This window comes from Stomoxys calcitrans, chromosome 5, assembly GCF_963082655.1.
Source record: "Stomoxys calcitrans chromosome 5, idStoCalc2.1, whole genome shotgun sequence".
Classification (NCBI taxonomy): domain Eukaryota; kingdom Metazoa; phylum Arthropoda; class Insecta; order Diptera; family Muscidae; genus Stomoxys; species Stomoxys calcitrans.
The window spans coordinates 132,363,503-132,383,188 of NC_081556.1; the positions used below are offsets into that span (position 1 = coordinate 132,363,503).

At 38.4% G+C, this 19,686-nt stretch overlaps 3 protein-coding genes across 3 annotated transcripts; 1 reads left to right on the forward strand and 2 right to left on the reverse strand.

The window, feature by feature from the left end:
* Nucleotides 1-533: 533 nt before the first annotated feature.
* On the reverse strand, nt 534-2,216 carry LOC131997996 (UDP-glucosyltransferase 2-like). Its single transcript, XM_059369947.1, has 2 exons — nt 1,973-2,216; nt 534-1,819 (listed from the first exon to the last, which is right to left on the reverse strand). Exons 1-2 carry the CDS (start codon nt 2,214-2,216, stop codon nt 534-536), a joined length of 1,530 nt encoding a protein of 509 aa, XP_059225930.1.
* Nucleotides 2,217-11,309: 9,093 nt separating this feature from the next.
* On the reverse strand, nt 11,310-13,011 carry LOC106089872 (UDP-glucosyltransferase 2-like). The gene is made up of 2 exons (XM_013255862.2): nt 12,768-13,011; nt 11,310-12,595 (listed from the first exon to the last, which is right to left on the reverse strand). The coding sequence occupies exons 1-2, from the start codon at nt 13,009-13,011 to the stop codon at nt 11,310-11,312; spliced, it is 1,530 nt and encodes a 509-aa protein (XP_013111316.2).
* Nucleotides 13,012-13,683: 672 nt separating this feature from the next.
* On the forward strand, nt 13,684-19,179 carry LOC106089871 (UDP-glycosyltransferase UGT4). Its single transcript, XM_059369353.1, has 2 exons — nt 13,684-13,929; nt 17,826-19,179. The coding sequence occupies exons 1-2, from the start codon at nt 13,686-13,688 to the stop codon at nt 19,136-19,138; spliced, it is 1,557 nt and encodes a 518-aa protein (XP_059225336.1). The 5' UTR covers nt 13,684-13,685; the 3' UTR covers nt 19,139-19,179.
* The last annotated feature ends 507 nt before the right edge of the window (nt 19,180-19,686 follow it).

Below are 19,686 nucleotides of genomic sequence, written 5' to 3' on the forward strand. Positions count from 1 at the left end.
AAAACTCTTCTAAACAGATATATGCGACGTTCATGTCAATATGGGACTCAAATGAAAGGTATTCCGCAGTAGATTTCAAATGTGGCATCAAAAGTTAGGTCCAACTAACGAGAGGTCGCCCCACCGCAGAAATAACCCCAAATGGGCATATTAGCCGATCATGGCTATATGGGACTCAAATGAAAGGTATTTGGGAATAGATTACGAATATAATCTTAAAATTTGCGTTCAAGTCTAAGTGGAGCTCAAAAATACATCACATAGGTTAACGAGCCCATTATATGGGAATCAAATCCAATATTGAAAGCAAGTGTTTGGGGATACGCCCTAAATCACCCTCAAAACTGAACTTCATTACCGACTATAGCACTTTAAAGCTCAAATCAACACAATTTGGGTTGTTCCACGTGGGGTGATTTGGATTCATTAATTTGACTTTACATAAGTCATATGTTCGCGGTGATGGGTTTCCAAAGTTAGGCCTAGCCGAATTTATTGCATTTCTTCTTATTTATAGTTGACAAAGCTTTTATTCATTTGGCATTCATTATCAGCTTAAGCATTAAGTTCAAACTTATATAAGACAACAATACAAACACTATTAAAGCTAAACTCAAACATAGGAAAACATCCAAATTGTAAAATTCCCATATGGTTAAATTTTGTCCCAGATTACGCAAATGATGTGCTCCTTGAAATCTCAAAACATATTCGATCCAATAGATGGCTCTCTCCAAGGGGGTATTCTGTTGATCTCGAAATTGCTTGGACTTTGATTTAGCTTCACGGCGATAACGATCCGTTGCCAACAAATCATTTAAGGCTTTTGAAAGAGGCTTCTCCCTCATCTTCTCCCATGTCAGGGATATTCCATTTCCTATTTTTCTTATGTTATCCACATAATCCTCATTGAAGCCATCAAAGCGTGGCAGACTCAATATGGGCACACCATAATGGATACTTTCCACGATGCGAAGATATTCACCATGAGTTATAAGCAAATGAATATTGGCGAAGGAGAGCATGGAATGATGAGATACATTGGAAGAAAAATAAACATTGGAGGGAATTTGCAAAGTGTGCAGTACATGGTACTGTGTATTCCATAAAACCAAACGCTCAAAATTCCCTAATACGTTGAGCACCATTTGGAAGATGTGTTGGGGTAGAAATGAATTGATTGTAATGTAGATAATACCTTGCTGCGCCTTATCAAGTATTTCTTTGATATCTTCAGACAGGGGTTCTACTTTCGAGGGTATATGCATGCCAGCCACCTCAATCATGTTTGGCACATATGGCCTTGGAGTGCTCAGTACAAAATGATCATTGACCAAAACCAAAGAAAAATTCTTTTGAGCTTCTGTGATGCTTTTGGAGGCATTTGGAAAATGCTGCTCATATATCTTCTGTTGCATGGACATATATTTATAATTGTAATGAATCCATTCCAGTATATAAACAGCAACATTTAAACATCTACGCCAGAAATTCATATTTTGATTATAGTGACGCAGCATTATCATATTCGGTACATAAGATAATGGTGTTATATTGCCTACCAGCTCATCGACAGATGACATTGTGCCCCATGACGATATGGCCACCATGGGTGCTCCGAATTCTTCTCCAAATCCAAAAAATGATTCAGTAAATAGCACATCCATAATTATTAAATCAAATGATTCCGTTTGACGTAGTTTTCTCACATCCTCATTTGCAAAGATATTATGGCACATCTCATAGGTCCTAGTGTAGAAGGTACCGAAGACATCATAATGATTGGGCTCAATAGTTTCCACAGAAAAATTTTTAAATTCTGTAAAAATTGTACAACATTAATGTTGTTTTCAACGTAGATGCATTAGGAAAAAAAGAATTTTGTAAAAGTTATCTGTGTCGTAAAGCAACCAAGGTTTGTCCCAGAAGAACCTTTACAAAATTTAGAACAACAATAATTATGATTACTCACCATCGAAGAGATGTTGATTTTTCTCAATCCTAATGTCGCGAAAATTCTCCACTGGCTCGCTTTGGGGATAATTTGTTATTGATGTCACATGATGACCACGTTGGGCTAATTCTTTTAGTAATGGTTCAACAAAAGAATATGGTCCCTGGCCGGGAAAAGCAAATATTCCCAAAATATTTGCCGCATTGGTTATCGTCAATAGTTGAGCAGATATTAAAACCAGAGAAAGTGAGGCGAGATGCATTTGCCTTAGCTATTCGAAACACTTTCGACAATCTTCCAATGTCGATTGATATGCAAATTGTTCAACCAAATTCTATGGTCTCCAATTTGTTAATGTTTAATAGCTAGAATGTATGGCTATGTATTTTGAAAAGTGTGCTCTTTATCAGTTTTGCGTTATCAATCGATAATGAGATTAATCGTTAATTGTGGGAAACTGATAAGCCTTCGACAATTTATTGAATGAAAGAACTTTTAAATGTAAAAGAATTGATGAAAAACAAGTAAAAACGTGAAAAATTCGGTCATGCCGAAATTTGGATACCCACCTCCATAGATAAATTAACCATCCTCTCTTAAAACAACCCCACAATCAATGGTAATATGCAAATGAGGGCTGGTCGGGGTCATATTTGATTCAGGTCCCGAGATCTCTCATAAAATTCATAGATTCAGTGAAATAGGGATACAAATCCGCTTTTTATAGGATCAAGACCCTAAATTGGCAGATCGGCCTATATGGCAGCTATTGGGTTGCCCAAAAAGTAATTGCGGATTTTTCATTTAGTCGGCGTTGACAAATTTTTTTCACAGCTTGTGACTCTGTAATTGCATTCTTTCTTCTGTCAGTTATCAGCTGTTACTTTTAGCTTGCTTTAGAAAAAAAGTGTAAAAAAAGTAAATTTGATTAAAGTTCAATCTAAGTTTTATTAAAAATGCATTTACTTTCTTTTAAAAAATCCGCAATTACTTTTTGGGCAACCCAATATATCGAAATATAGTCCGATCTGAACAATATTTGAGTCGAATGTCGGGAAGCTTAAAACAACACACTATATCATATTTTATTCTTGTCGGATAATAATTGCGACTTTTGTGGACTTAAGACCCTCAGTTGGCAAATTGAGACCCTAAATCGGCAGATCGGTCTATATGGCAGCTATTTTATATATAAAATTCAATTTGTGTTTGTTTGTCAGTTTGTTTGTGTCTTCCGTATAGACTCAAAAACGGCTGAACTGATCACCTTGAAATTTTCACAGATTGTGTAGATTGGTTTTGGAAGGAAACATAGGTTATATAATTTTTGATATCGGTAGGGGGCGGACCCTCCCCCTTACCACAAAAGTACCACCCAAAAATAAAAGTGGACCGATCGAGACAATATGGGTTTCAAATGAAAGGTAGTCAAGAGTAGAGTACGAACTTCATTAAAAAAATTGGGTCCAAGTACCTAAGGGGCCGCCCCAGCCCCAAAACCCCTTAAAATAGGTTTATTTAAAGATCATGCCAATAAGGGACTCAAATGAAAGGCATTCGGGAGTAGATTACGAATATGGTCAGGAAGTAGGAATAGGCTTTATAATTTATTGATAACGGAAGGGGAAGGACCCTCCACCGTTACGCCAAAAACACCACCCAAAATCAAAAGTGGACCGATAAGGACAATATGGGTAAGAAATGAAATGTATGCGGGAGTAGATAACGAATCTGGCATACAAATTCATGTCGAAGTATAGGGGGTCACCCCACACCTACAAAAATGCCCAAAATGGGCACATAAGCCAATCGCGCATATATGGGACTCGGTTTGTTTCTTCCGTATGGACAGAAAAACGGCAGAACCAATTTTCTCGAAATTTTCGCATATTTTATAGGTTGGTCTGGACGGAAACATAGGCCATATAATTTTTCGGTATCGGAAGGGGGACGGACCCTAACCCTTACGTCAAAAACACAACCCAAAATTAAAAGTGGACCGATCGGGATAGGTATCAAAACAAAACACCCTCCAAACGGTTCGTATTTACCGGCCATGGCAATATGGAACTCAAATTAAAGGGATTTAGAAAGTGCAGCACCATTTTGACATCCTTATTTGAGTCGATATGTCGGAGGTGTCATCCCTCCGCTAATGAGAACATTCCCCTTAGGAAGAACATTACCACCAGGAACCGAGAAGGAACACACACACAGGGGACCTTTTTTATAGCCGAGCCCGAACGGCATCCCGCAGTGCGACACCCCTTTGGGAAATTTTTTTTTTTTTTTTCAGGGCGAAGTGTCCCCACCCTAAAAAGATATTGGAGAGTTAAAGAAGGCGCAGCGAAATCAGATTATGATTGCGGCTTTCATGGGCTTAAGACCCTTAATCAGCCGATCGGTCAATATGACAGCTATATCTAAATTAGGTCCGACCTTAACCATATTTAAATCGGATGTTGGGAAACTAAAAACAACTCACTGTTTCTAAATTTATCGAAATCGGAAGATAAATGCGCCTGTTACGGTCTTAAGATCCTGAACTGGCATATCGGTCTATGTAAATATGGTCCGATATGGGCCATATTCGGTTTGAATATCGGGGCCCCTAGTACAACATCCAGTTTTAAATTTCAGCGGACAATAAATGCACCTTTTCTGGGCCCAAAACCTTAAATCAAAAGATCGGTCTACATGGCAGCTATATCCAAATCTAGACCAATCTGGGCCAATTTGCAGAGGGATGTCGATTGGCCTAACACTACATACTGTCACAAATTTCGGCGACATCGGAAACTGTATAAGCCTTTTATGGGCCCAAGACCTTAAATCGAGAGTTCGGTCTATATGGCAGCTATATCCAAATCTAGACCAATCTGGGCCAAATTGCAGAATGATGTCGAGTGGCCTAATACAACTCAATGTCTTAAATCTCAGCAAAATCGGATAATAAATGTGTATTTTTTGTGCCTAAGACCTTTAATCGGCGCATCGGTGTGTATGAGGGCAATATCAAGATTTAGTCCGATATAACCCTTCTTCGAACTTAACCTGCTTATGGACAAAAAAAACGAATCTTTGCAAAGTTTCAGCTCAATATCTCTATTTCTAAAGACTGACGCTTGATTTCGACAGACAAACACATGGACATTATATTGTCTTAAATTCGGCGATCCGAAATATATGTCCTAGGGTCGGAAATGGATATTTCGATGTGTTGCAAATGGAATGATTAAATGAGTATACCCCCTATCCTATGGTCGTGGGTATAATTAATGTTATGCAAATGCATATTTGCCCATTAACATTCCATTAAGGAACAGGGGCAAACTTCTCACATATCAATGAATGCTGTCCGATTCAAGTTTAAGCTCAATGATAAGGGACCTCTTTTTTATAGTCGAGTCCCAACGGCTTGCCGCAGTGCGACACCTCTTTGTGGAGAAGTTAGTACATGGCTGCCATACCAAATGGTACAACACCTCCCAAATGTCGCCAGAACTAGGAGGCGATAACCACTGCTGAAAATGTCCATGATGTTCTCGCCAGGATTCGAACGCAGGCGTTCAGCATCGTAGGCGGTCATGCTAATCTCTGTGATGCAGTGGCCTTCTACAATACCAGCTTAACTTGTATACTATGCCAACATGAAGTCAATGTAAAGAGCATTTCATATTTTCCACCTCATTTATCACAAGCCACTGTTCCTTAGTGGAACGTTCGTTGGCAAAATTTGCAATTTTACATTAATGTAGTTTTTTTTCCAATTAATGCAACATTCTCATCACCATGCAATTTTGTTTATAAACAAATCAAAAGCAATTATTAAGGCTGTGGTTCGATAACCCAAAATTAAGTTAAAGCCAATAAATGTACAACCTACTTATCAGTTTCCAAACAAGAAATTGATAAAAGTCTATACTAAAATCAATGGTCATAAACATTTTATCAGTTGCTTGTATAGTTGGCAGAGGGAAGACAGTTAAAATTTTCGGAATGTTTTTGCTTAAAAAAAAGAGTTGTGTGACCAACCTTAAACAAGTGAAACAAGTAACCAGTAAGAAACGGCAAAAGTCGGGCAGAGCCGACTATGTAATACCCTTAACCTGACCTACAATTATAGATCGGTAGAAAACTGTAATTATTGCAGACGTTAAAGTGCAAATTGGACTAAACATATATATGGAAGCTATATCTAAATCTGAACCGATTTTTACCAAAATCAACAGTGTTCATCTTTGATGTAAAAAAGTTATACGTGCAAAATTCCGTAGCAATTGGACAATAAATACGACCCGTACTAAACATGGACTCACACTCGGACATGGCTTAATCGAATCAGAATGTGATTCTGAGTCGATCGGTATACTTATCAATGGTTCTAGCTCTTCTCCTTCTTAGCGTTGCAAACAAATGCAATAACTAACTGTGGGTGAAGGCTTTAAAATGGCATTAAGTTCGGTCGGGCCGAACTTTGGATACCCAACACCTCGGGTATATATATAAACCGCCTTACGTCATAATCGGGTGAAAAATTCATAATTTATGCCCCCATAGCAGCTTTATCGAAATATGTTCCGATTTGGAACAAATTCGGCGCGGACATTTTGTGATCTAATAAGTATTGGGTTGCCCAAAAAGTATTTGCTGATTTTTTAAAAGAAAGTAAATGCATTTTTAATAAAACTTAGAATGAACTTTAATCAAATATACTTTTTTACACTTTTTTTCTAAAGCAAGCTAAAAGTGACAGCTGATAACTGACAGAAGAAAGAATCCAATTACGGAGTCACAAGCTGTGAAAAAATTTGTCAACGCCGACTATATGAAAAATCCGCAATTACTTTTTGGGCAACCCAATAAAAGTCATCATATACGACAAGAATGTCGAAAAGCTTAAATTGAATAACGGTGTCAAATTCCAGCGAAATCGAAATCGGCTAAGACTTAAAATCGAGAGATCAGACTATATGGCAGCTATACCCAAATCTGAACAGATCTATGCCAAAATGAAGACGGACGTCGAAGGACATAACGCAACTTACTGTCCCGAATTTCGGCGAAATCCGACAATAAATGCTCCTTTTATGGGCCCAAGACCTTAAAATGAAAGATCGGTCTATATGGCAGCTGTACCCAAATCAGGTCCGATCGGGGCCAAATTAAAGAAGAAGGATGTCGAGTGGTCTAACACAACTCACTGCCCCAAATTTCAGCAAAGTCGGATAATAAATGTGTCTTTTATGTGCCTAAGACCTAAAATCAGCGTATCGGTATATATGGTGGCTTTATCTAGATATAGTCCGATATAGCCCATCTTCGAACTCAACCTGCCTATGGACAACAAACGAATCTGTGCAAAGTTTCAGCTCAATACCACAATTTTTAAAGACTGTAGGGTGATTTCAACAAACAGACGGATGGATGGACATAGCTGTTGTAGATCGTCTTAGATTTTTAAGACGATCAAGAATATATATACTTGATAGGGTCGGAAATGGGTATTTCGACGAGTTACAAACTGAATAACATAACGAATCTCTCCCCATCCTTGGGTGGTGGGTATAAACAAGTAAAAGCGTGTTAAGTTCAGCTGGGCCTAGTTTTTGGAAACAAACTTTCAAATCGGACAAAAAATTTGGTTTGTGAGGACTCAAGGAGTCAAATTGGGATATTGGTTTATATGGGAGCTATATCAGGTTAACGACCGATTTGGACCGTACTTAGCATAGTTGTTCAAAGCCAAAACAAATCACTTTTACTTTTACTTTAATTGGCTATGGCAGAATATTTGTTCCACAAGCCGAACATAGAATAGCGTTCCAAACGCCTCGATCTTCTGCGTTCCAAACGCCTCGATCTCTGACACCAAGTTTCGAGGTGTCTCCCACCACTTGATCTTTCCATTGGGCTTTTGGTCTTCCCGCTTTGCGTGTACCACCGTGTTTGCCTTCAAAGGACTTCTTTGCTGGAGCTTCTTCATCCATTCTGACAGCATGACATAGCCAACGCAGCCGTTTGTATTTTGATGCATGTAACTGGGCTGTCGTCGTCTTACAGCTGATACAGTTCGTGGTTCATACGTCGCCTATATTCTTCATTAACGCAAACTGTTCCTTATATTTTACGAAGAATCTTTCTCTCAAATACTCCAAGTATTGCCTCATCTGCTTTCACAAGTACCCATGCTTCAGAAGCACATAACAGCACGGGTAGTATCAGTACAGTATAATATTCGTCTGTCGAGAGGTGGCTTTGTTTCTAAACTGCTTATTTAATCGAAAGTAGCATCTGTTTGACAGTATTATTCTTCGCTTTATCTCAAAACTGGTGTCATTCGTTTCGGTTACGGCGGTGTCGAGGTAGATAAAGTTACTGATTGTCTCAAAGTTGTGGCTCCCAACTTTCTCCATGTTCTTTATTTGCTCGGTTGTGCAAGGCTTTTCGGGAGTTGAAAACATCCATTTCGTCTTATCTCCATTTACTGCCAGACCCATTTTCACTGACTCTCTTTCGATTCTTTCAAAGGCCGCAGTTACTACTTCCGGTGACCGACCTATGATGTCGATGTCGTCGGCATAGGCGAGTAGCATGTGTTCTCTCGCGATTAGTGTGCTATATCTATTCACATCTGCATCTCGTATAATCTTCTCCAGCAGTATATTAAAGAGATCACACAATAGGCAGTCTCCTTGTCTGAAAACTCATTTGGTATTAAATGGTTCGGAGAGATTTAATCCTATTCTTACTGAGAAAAACAAATCACTACATGGTCAATATCTGTCAAATCGGACAAAAATTGCGGATGGTATGTTCTCCAGAAGTGAAATCGGGAGATCGGTTTATATGGGAGCAATATAAGGTTATAGACCAATTTGGACCGTATTTGGCACAGTTCTTGGAAGTCATCATCAAATCGGGCGATCGGTTTATATGGGAGCTATAACTAAATCTGAACCGATATGGATCATTTGCAATCCCAGATAACCTACATCTATCTAATCTACAACTAATTTACCAAGAAAGGAGTAAATGGATTATTCGATCCCGGCGCGGAATGACTATGAGCATCAAACGGTTGTAACTCTCGGCTTCGATTTGTGTGGTTTTCTCGTCATAACGAGAGGCTCAGCTGAGAGCTGTCGGTCGTATCCACAGGTTTCGGATAGTGGAATGCCTCGCATACGAAATAGCAGCAATTGCAATCTCGGATAATCAGCGATATTGAGCGAAGAGTCTCAGTGACAGGCCGAGCGGAGTGCTAGTGATACTCGATACAGAGTCACTTTGTTAATCGATATGACTAGGCGAGTTATTGGCGACATAAGGTTCCCACGGAGATCGATATTATGGACCAGAAAGAGCTTGCTTGAAGAGGAGGCGAGAGGAGAGGTATGTTGCCACATACTGATGTGCCAAAAACAACTATTCGATATCATTATGGACAACTTGTTATCCCTGTTGAGTATGGTCTTAAATATAAACCAGCAAGGAAAGGCAAAAGTCGGGCGGTGCCGACTGTATAATACCCTACACCTACCCTATAAATACAACGTGGAAGCTATTTCCAATTTTGAACCAACCTTATGGACCTCGGCGAGCAAATATGTTCAAACTGCAATAACTATGGTTGACAAATGACAACATCATTGCAAATTGCCCAAAATCTGATGAACATATATATATTAGCTATATCGAATTCTGAACCGATTTCGAGCAAACTTCTCAGATATTGTGGTAGTCGTCGAGGAAGGTGTTGTACAAAATTTTGGAAAGATTGGTCAATAAATGCGCTTGAAATGGCTCTAGGAGTGAAAATCGGGCAATAGATATATAGGAGAGCTATATCTAAATCTGAACCGATTTCTATGAAATTCACTAATAATGTCGAGAGTCATAAGAAAATCCGTCCTGCCGAATTTCGAGAGAATGGGTTAACAATTGACCATTTTATTTCATTATTACTGCAAATCGGACGAACATATACATGGAAGCTATATCTAAATCCGAACCGATTTCAAGCAAACTTCTCAGATAATGTGATAGTCGCCGAGCAAGGCGTTTTACAAAGTTTTGGGAAGATTGGTCAATAAATGCGCTTGAAATGGCTCTAGGAGTGAAAATCGGGCAATAGATATATAGGAGAGCTATATCTAAATCTGAACCGATTTCTATGAAATTCACCAATAATGTCGAGAGTCATTAGAAACTCCTTTCTGCCAATTTTCGAGATAATCAGTTCACAAATGAACTTTTTATTGCATTATTACTGCAAATCGGACGAACATATATATGGGAGCTACATCTAAATCCGAACCGATTTCAAGCAAACTTCTCAGATATTGTGGTAGTCGTCGAGAAAGGTGTTGTACAACATTTTGGAAAGATTGGTCAATAAATGCGCTTGAAATGGCTCTAGGAGTGAAAATCGGGCTATGTATATAGGAGAGCTATATCTAAATCTGAACCGATTTCTATGAACTTCACCAGTAATGTCGAGAGTCATTAGAAACTCCTTACTGCAAATCGGACGAACATATATATGGGAGCTATATCTAAATCCGAACCGATTTGAAGCAAACTTCACAGATACTGTCACAGTCATCAAAGAAAGCTTTGTACGAAGTTTTGGGAGGATTGGTCAATAAATGCGCTGCAATGGCTGAAGGAGTGAAAATCGGGTTATATATATATATATATATATATATATTAGAGCTATATCTAAATTTGAACCGATTTCTATGAAATTCTCTAATAATGTCGATAGTCATAGGAAAATCCTTCCTGCGAAATTTCGAGTTAATCGGTTAACAAATGAACCTTTTATTGCATTATTAGTACAAATCAGACGAACATATATATATGGGAACTATATCTAAATCTGATCCGATTTTTCGAGTTTCAAAAGGCTTTGTCTCTAGGCCGAAAAACATGCCTGTACCAAATTTGAAGAAGATCGGATGAAAATTGCGATCTGTAGTTTGTACACAAATTAACATGGACAGACGGACAGACCGACGGACGGACATAGTTAAATCGAATCAGAAAGTGATTCTGGGTCGATCGGTATACTTTTCAATGTATCTATCTCTCTTCCTTTTGGGTGATACAAACAAATGCACTAAGTTATAATATCCCGTACCACAGTAGTGGTTTAGGGTACAAAAATGACAAATACATCACCACATATAACACAAATTAAGATCTTCAGCGCTTTTAAAGCGTTTGAATAACTCGATATCGATGGAGGTTTTCCCAAGTGAGAAGTTTTGGACTCAGTCGTCTATACTTAGTTAAGTTAAATGACGACTTTAATGTATGTTTAATTGTTTATAGTTGACAAAGCTTTTATTCATTTCACATTCATTATCAGCTTAAGCATTAAGTTCAAACTTATATAAGACAACAATACAAACACTATTACAGCTAAACTCAAACATAGCAAAACATCCAAATTGTAAAATTCCCATATGGTTAAATTTTGTCCTAGATTACGCAGATGATGTGCTCCTTGAAATCTCAAAACATATTCGATCCAATAGATGGCTCTCTCCAAGGGGGGATTCTGTTGATCTCGAAATTGCTTGGATTTCAATTTGGCTTCACGGCGATAACGATCCGTTGCTAACAAATCATTTAAGGTTTTTGAGAGAGTCCTCTCCCTCATCTGGTCCCATGATAGGGATATTCCATTTCCAATTTTTTTTACATTATTCACATAGTCCTCATTTAAGCCATCAAAGCGTGGCAGACTTAAAATAGGAATACCGTAATGAATACTTTCCACAATGCAAAGATATTCACCATGAGTTATAAGCAAATGAATATTGGGAAGAGAGAGTAGAGAATGGTGCGACACATTGGAGAAGAAATAAACATTCGGGGGGATCTGCAAAGTGTGCAGGTTATGGTATTGGGAATTCCATAAAACCAATTGCTCAAAATTCCCTAATACATTGAGCACCATTTGGAATATGTATTGAGGTAGAAATGAGTTGAATGTAATGTAGATAACACCTTGCTGCGCCTCATGCAGCATCCTTTTAATATCCTCAGCCAGGGGTTCTACTTGTGAGGGTATATGCATGCCAGCCACCTCAATCATATTTGGCACATAAGGTCGTGGGGTGGTGAGTACAAAATGATCATTCAGCAAAACCAAAGAAAAATTCTTTTGAGCTTCTGTTATACTTTTCGAGGCATTTGGAAAATGCTGCTCATATATCTTCCGCTGCATTGGCATGTAAGTGTAATAGTAATGAATCCGTTCGAGTATGTAGACGGCAACATTTAAACTTCTACGCCAGAAATTCATATTTTGATTATAGTGACGCAGCATTATCATATTCGGTATATAAGACAATGGTGTTGTATTGCCTACCAGCTCATCGATGGATGTCATTGTGCCCCATGGCGATATGGCCACCATGGGTGCTCCGAAATCTTCGCCAAATCCATAAAAAGATTCGGTGAATAGAACATCCATTATTATTAAATCAAATGATTCTGTTTGGCGTAGCTTTCTAACCGCTTCATTTGCAAAGACATTATGAGACATCTCATAGGCCTTATTGTAAAAGGTACCAAGGGTTTCAAAGTGATTAGAGCCAATAGTTTCCATGGAGAAGTTTTTAAACTCTGTAAAGATGTAACATATGATGTTTTCAATGTGGATGCATTAAGAAAAAACGAGTTTTGGTAGGAGATTTGTCCCAGAAGAACTTCTACTATTTCAAATTGTTGTTGCCTTCAAAATCATTTACAACTATATTTCGTTGCTAATAGTGTAAATTATTACTCATTTACTCACCATCGAACAAATGTTGATTTTTCTCAATCACTATATCGCGAAAATTCTTCACAGGCTTGCTTTGGGGATAATTTGTTATTGATGTCACATGATGACCTCGTAAGGCCAATTCTTTGAGTAATGGTTCAACAAAAGAATATGGTCCCTTGCCGGGAAATGCAAATATTCCCAAAATGTGTGCCGCATTGATGGTCGTCAACAATTGAGCTGATATTAAAACCAAAGAAAGTGAGGCGAAATACATTTGGTTTAGCTATGCGAAACACTTTCAACAATCTTCCAATGTTGATTGCAATGCAAATAGTTCAACCAAATTCTATAGGCTCAAATATGATACTGTTTAATAGAAAGAATGTATGGCTATGTATTTGTTAAAAAGTATTCCCTTTATCAGCTTAAAGATATCAATTGGTAGTAATCATTATTTGCTAATTGTGGAGTACTGATAAGTGAATGAAGGAAGAACTTTTAAATGCAAATGAGTTTATGAGAAATTTAAGTAATGTAAAGAATAAGACTGGATGAGATAATTAAGGTTTCTTCTTCTAGGAATTCTTTGTTCAATGTAAATAACATTTCACCTTTTTGTTTCATTTCCTAAAAACCCTTCAATGTTGCTGTTATACTGATTTATGCCACATTCTTATCATCTTGCAATTTTGTTTATAAACAAACCACAATCGTTTGTTCAGATTATGGTTCGAACACCCGAAATGAAGTGAAAGACAATAATTGTACAACAAACTTATCAATTTTACTCAGTACAAACTGATAAAAGCAAACCCTAAAACCAATGGTTATAAGCATTTTATCAGTTGCTCGCATAGTTAGTAGAAAGAAAACTTTTGAAAATATCGGAATATATTTGCTGCTCAAAAAAAAGTTATGTGATCAACTTTCAGGAAGTGAAAGAAAGAAATGCGTTTCATTGGAATTCAATGGCTTGTTTTAGTGTTTTCACTTAATTATGTGGCAAATGCAGGTCACATTCTAGCAATATTTGCCTTTGAAGGCCCTATACAGTATGCTTTTGTGGAACCGCTACTAAAGCGTTTGGTTCAACGTGGTCATCATGTTACATCTATAACTAATTTTCCTATAGAGGATACTGCTGGAAATTTTCGCAATATTGTCATTGCGGAAAATGAAATTCTTTACAATGGTAAGTGAGCAATGAAAAGAATGTATGAACAAGTTTGATAGAGTCAATATTTTGTATAGCTACCACTATGGAACTGCTAAACATACTCAATTGTATATATCGTCCGATATTTACAATATCTTGGTCAGATGACGGGAGGATTAAAATCACTCACTGATCCATATTTCAGTGAAATCGGGTACTAATTAAAGCTTTTATGGGTTCCAGAATCTTAAAATATATTCGGATCTGTGCTATATTTAAGTCGGATGTCGGGTGGCTTAAAAATTCTCACTGTTTCAAATTTGAGCGAAATCGGGTAGTAACAAAAAAAGCTTTTATGGGCTTCAGACCGTTTATTGGGAGATCGGTCTATATGGTAGCCAGGGGGAAAGGGGGGCCCTGGGGAATTTTCTAAAAAAATTTACAATTTTTGTTTGTTTCTATTTCGAGACGAGTTGGATGATCAGAGATGCAAATGGAAAAGGAAAGCCAAAGATAGCAACACACACCATCTACAATGGGACGCGTTTCGCCTATGGTTAGAAGACTTTTCAACCATTTTAGGTGCGATGGCTTCAAGGGCCGTTGTTTCGTATGTTGAACGAGTTTGAATCGTATTAATAGTGAATTCGCATCTATGATACAATTACCACATTAACCAAGCTCGACAACCCTGCTTATAAGCTGGATGGTTAGTACAGCAATTGGTATATTTTGCTACCTTGTTTGTTAATTGATTAATTCGGATTTTGAAATTAACAACCTAAATTGGGATTCCAAAAGAGTTTTTAGAAATAAGAACCAAAAAAGTAGGGAACTCTTCCCTGCCGGATAGCAATCAACCACTCCCCTCAATCGAAAATGTATCTGGCGTCATGCCCCGAATATTTTTTCGAACTCGTGGAGTTAAAAGGGGATCTTGAAAATCTAGACGTAAATAAATCCCCGGGCCCGAATGCCATATCAACACTTGTCTTACGCAACCTTTTCAATCTTGCCTACCGTGCGGTCGTCTTCCGGTCGCGTTGGAAGACTGCGAACGTTCAGCCAATACCCAAGAAGGGTGAGGCAAACAACCCAGCGAATTATCGGCCAATTGCGCTATGCTCCGTTCTCTCCAAGGTCATGGAGAGCATGGTTAATCACCATCTTGTGAGGTATTTAGAGTCTAATGGCCATCTTAGCGACCAACAGTATGGGTTCCGCAGAAATCGCTCTACGGGTGACCTCATGGCACTTCTGTCGGAAACTTGGAGTCGCTCAATCCACCAGTTTGGTGAGAGTAAGGTGGATGGCTCTGGATATCACCAAGACATTTGATAGAGTCTGGCACGGTGCACTACTATCAAAGCTTGTTGCATTTGGTATGGGTATTGGCTTCGTTCGATTTATTTCGAGCTTTCTCAGAGATCGCATTATTCGAGTCGATATAGATGGGTTCCCATCCAATGAGCACAAATTGAGCGCAGGTGTACCCCAGGACTCTGTTCTTTCTCCTTCTCTTTTTCTAGTTTTCATCAACGATCTGTTGGGTTAGACATCGATCTACCGATCTATTCATTTGCGGATGACAGTAATCTCTGTCATTCGTTCTCATTCGACCATAAGCTAAGTCTTCGAGAGATTGAGCACAAGAGGCGGGTTATGGACGATACACTCTGCCAGGATTTGCTGGCTATTTCTGAGTGGAGCCTAATAAATCGAGTAGATTTTAATGCACCGTAGACTCAGTGCAGCTTGGCGTCACACAAACGATTCGCTGACCCATTACGATCATCTTTGTCTATTAAAGGTGTAGATGTTGAGCAATCAGAAGCTCTTGATGTTCTGGGCATGAAAATACAAAGTGATGTTCGTTGGGCTAAACATCTATACGAAGTGTCGAAAGAAGCTTTCAAGTGTTTAGGCTTCCTTAAACGGTGTAAGAATTACTTCACTCCATCTGATCTTCTTAACATCTACACCACTTTCATTAGTCCGAAAATGGAGTAAAACTCACATGTATGGGCTGGAGATTTAAAATCATCCCTGGAGCTACTGGACGTGTACAGAGGAGGGCGATGGCGTTTATTGGGGACAATGGGATATCCAACTCTATTACATCCCGTCATCACCGTCGCAATGTGAGTTGTTTGGCGCTGTTCTATCGGTACTTTCATGGTGTGTGTTCGTCTGATATTCGTCTTCTTATTCCTGATGTAAGGAGATATGCCCGGGATACTAGACATTCCACGAACTCATACCCGTTTGTAATTGATTGGCCAGCGGATCGCACAATGCATTATAGAGAGAATTCTTATTTCGCCCGAACCGTTCGTATGTGGAATCGACTTCCAGCTAATGTTTTTCCCACCCACTTTGACATCCAAAGATTTAAGACAAATGTCAATAAGCACTACATCTCCAAATTGTTCTCAAACAGGTGAGATTTTTATTATACCTAATTGGTCAAGAGGCTAGTCCCTGCAAAATGTAGTATTATCAAAGACGTGATGCTAAATATGGGCATATTTAGCAATGGGTTGGGTTAGGTTGAAAGAGGGTGCGGATATTATTCCGCCCCATGCCACAATGGACATACATAAGCCAGTAGTCGGCTAGTAGTTGTGAGCTATAAATACTAAAAAGTAACCTCGAAAGAGAAAATCGAAGTAAAGTGCTTCTCACAAAATCCCTTATTGTTTTCCATATCGGGCCCCTAAGTTGGTTCATGCCTTATTTTGTGTCCCCATCTTAGTGCCGGTGTCTGATAGCTGTGAAAGCCAGGTAATGACATAGGAAATGCTGCAGCGTCCCATCATCTTCCCGGCAAGCTCTTCATCACTTTCCGAATGTATTTTACATAAGTATGCTCGTTATTCTATGTGTCCCTGTCAAAAACTAAATTGCTTCCCTTTCGTTCAGTATTAACGTCGTGTTGGCAATATCCGGATCTCCCCATTGAATTTTGACCACCCTACTGACCATTTGAGTGTTCCACATTGCTACATGCGCGTTCGTCGCCCTCATTCCTACACTCGAAGACTGTTCTTAACCTTACTGTCCTGGTTGTTATTTCCCTGATGACCAGTATACTGTCCGTAATGAAGTTCGCACTTGACAAGTTCATGTCGACATCATACCATATCACACATTCCGTGATCGCCCACATCTCCTCCTGCAGGACCGTATAATGGTCAGACAGTCGGAAATAGATCTCAGTCTTTGGATTTCAAGCCTACGGGCCCGTCTACATAGTGCCCAACATCTGTGAGCCTTCTCAGTATGCTCCTGAATGTGAAACTTCCAATTCAGTTTCTTGTCCAAGATCACACCTAAGTATTTGACCTTGTCAGATATCGAAATCGTCGTGCGTAGCAGACCGGTTCAAAATCCTCCTCATTCAGCATCCGTAATGAGTTATTTAGTAGTGGCGATAAAATGTCCCCCGTCATGTGCTACTTTCTCCCTTATATGTATGTCATGGGACCCACAATGTATCCACCAGTTCCTTAGCATATGGTTAATCCCGTCACTAATCCTGGTACTGGTCTTTGGACCAATACTTTTTGGCATCGATGAATTCTTCTATTTTATGCACAACATCATGCAGAGCAGTTTCCACCGACCTTCTCTTGACATAGCCATGCTGTGTGTATTTGAGCAGTTCGCTGGATGTCCTACTCTTTGCTATGGTATCTACAGTACGTTCCATGGTTTTGAGGACGTGAGGCTTTCAGGTCTGTCGACCTTTGGTGTAGCATAACTTGCCTTGATTCATACTCTTCCTTTCTAATTTTTCTTCTTTCTTCCTGATTATTCTATTTGGCGGTTTGAGGGCGTTATTTAACCTCTATTTTTTACCACTTTCATGTTTCTGAGTTCCTCCAATCGAAATAAACATTTTCCCATGCGTTTTTTTTTTTTCGTTACAGAACTTCTAAGGACCCTTACTGAACCCATTAACAAGGATCGTTTCGATATGAAAGGAAGTCTTTTCAGTATTGGTTTTAAGATGTGCGAAAACATCCTTGGACATGAACTGGTACAAGATATAATGCAAAATGACTCTTTTGACCTGTTATTCCTTGATTTGATCTTCTCGGAATCATTATTTGGCTTAGCCGAGCATTTTCAAGCTCCCATTGTTGGCTTCTCCACGTTGGGAACAACACAAAAAACCGATGCATTTGTGGGGAATATCACGCCATTGTCTTATGTCTCCTTTAACTATTCGCATTTGCAGAATATGCACTTCTGGACGAGATGTTTAAATGTTGCACTGTCGGCTTTGAAATGGCTGCATTACCATTACAAATATTTAGTGGTTCATAAGGAAATCTACGTTCGCTATTTTCCCAATGTCACTCGCAGCTTAGATGATATGAGGAAGAATTTTGCTTTGGTTTTAAGAAATGATCATTTTGTAATAAGTACACCTAGACCTTATGTTCCCAATATGATTGAGGTGGCGGGATTGCATATACCTGATGAACCTGAAACACTTTCCGAAGATGTCAAACAAATTCTTGATAGCTCCCAGCAGGGAGTGATTTATGTGGCCATTGATGATATATTGCCTGATCATATAATGCAAATGCTATTGCAACAATTTCAAGGCCTTCAACAATTGGTTGTATGGAATTCAAAAACTAAGCCTTCAACGTTTTTGGGAAAACCCTCAAATGTTCAATTTCACACAAATCTCTCACACCACGCCATTCTTTCTCATCCGCTGGTCAACTTGATAATCTGTCATGGCGGCTATCACCATATCATTGACAGCATTCATTATGGTGTACCAGTGCTAGGCATACCCAATGCTAGGGGCCATCCTGAGGACTATTTTGATTTCATTGGAAAAATGAGCCATGGCATTTCCTTGAGACAGTCACATTTCAATGACCAAACACTACAAAAGGCTTTGTTGGATCTTCTCTTCTCTGATCATTATCGCCGCGAAGCAAAATTTAAATCCTTACAATTTCGCGATCAGCAGAATACTCCTTTGGAGAGAGCCATCTATTGGATTGAATATGTTCTGAGGCATAATGGTGCTGGACATTTACGTAATCTTGGACAAAATCTGTCATTGTTGGAATTTTACAACTTGGATGTTTTTTTGTACTTCTCTATTTTGGCATTTACTGTAATGCTTATTTCATATTTAATTTTGATTTTCTGTAAGAGATTGGTAAAAATGTTTAAGCAAGGCCTTGATTTTAAGAACAAACTGAAAAATAATTGAAGAAATATGCTATAAGGAACTAAGATTAAGCAAAAAGTTGTTCATTTAACGACCTTTCCCAAAGTGAAGAAAAGCGCGAAGAGTCTTTGCTATGCATATCACCATACAATTTTTGTTTGTAAACAAACCATTATCGATATGGAGATTTATTGTTTGACAACCAAATAATGAAATTAACTAATTTTTGTATACACACTTATCAGTTTGCACATGAGAAATTGATAACATTGATAGGAACGTGCTAGAGTTGGGCGAAACCGACTTTTTGATACCTTATACCACATTGGCTATGCAGGCTATATCCTCGAAACAAATATTTGCATAACGTTTAAGTGTAGATTATTTATTTATAAAATATTGTAAATAGCTATACAACAAGATTAAATCTTATAGTTATTGTGCATGCTTATAAAAACAGTCATATATCCTTCTTAAGAAATAATAAAACAAGTTTTAAAGGAATAAACATTTTCAAATATCATTATGGAAAATAATTAAAATAAACTTTAGAATTTTATGAAATAGTTAAAATAAACTTTAGAATAGGT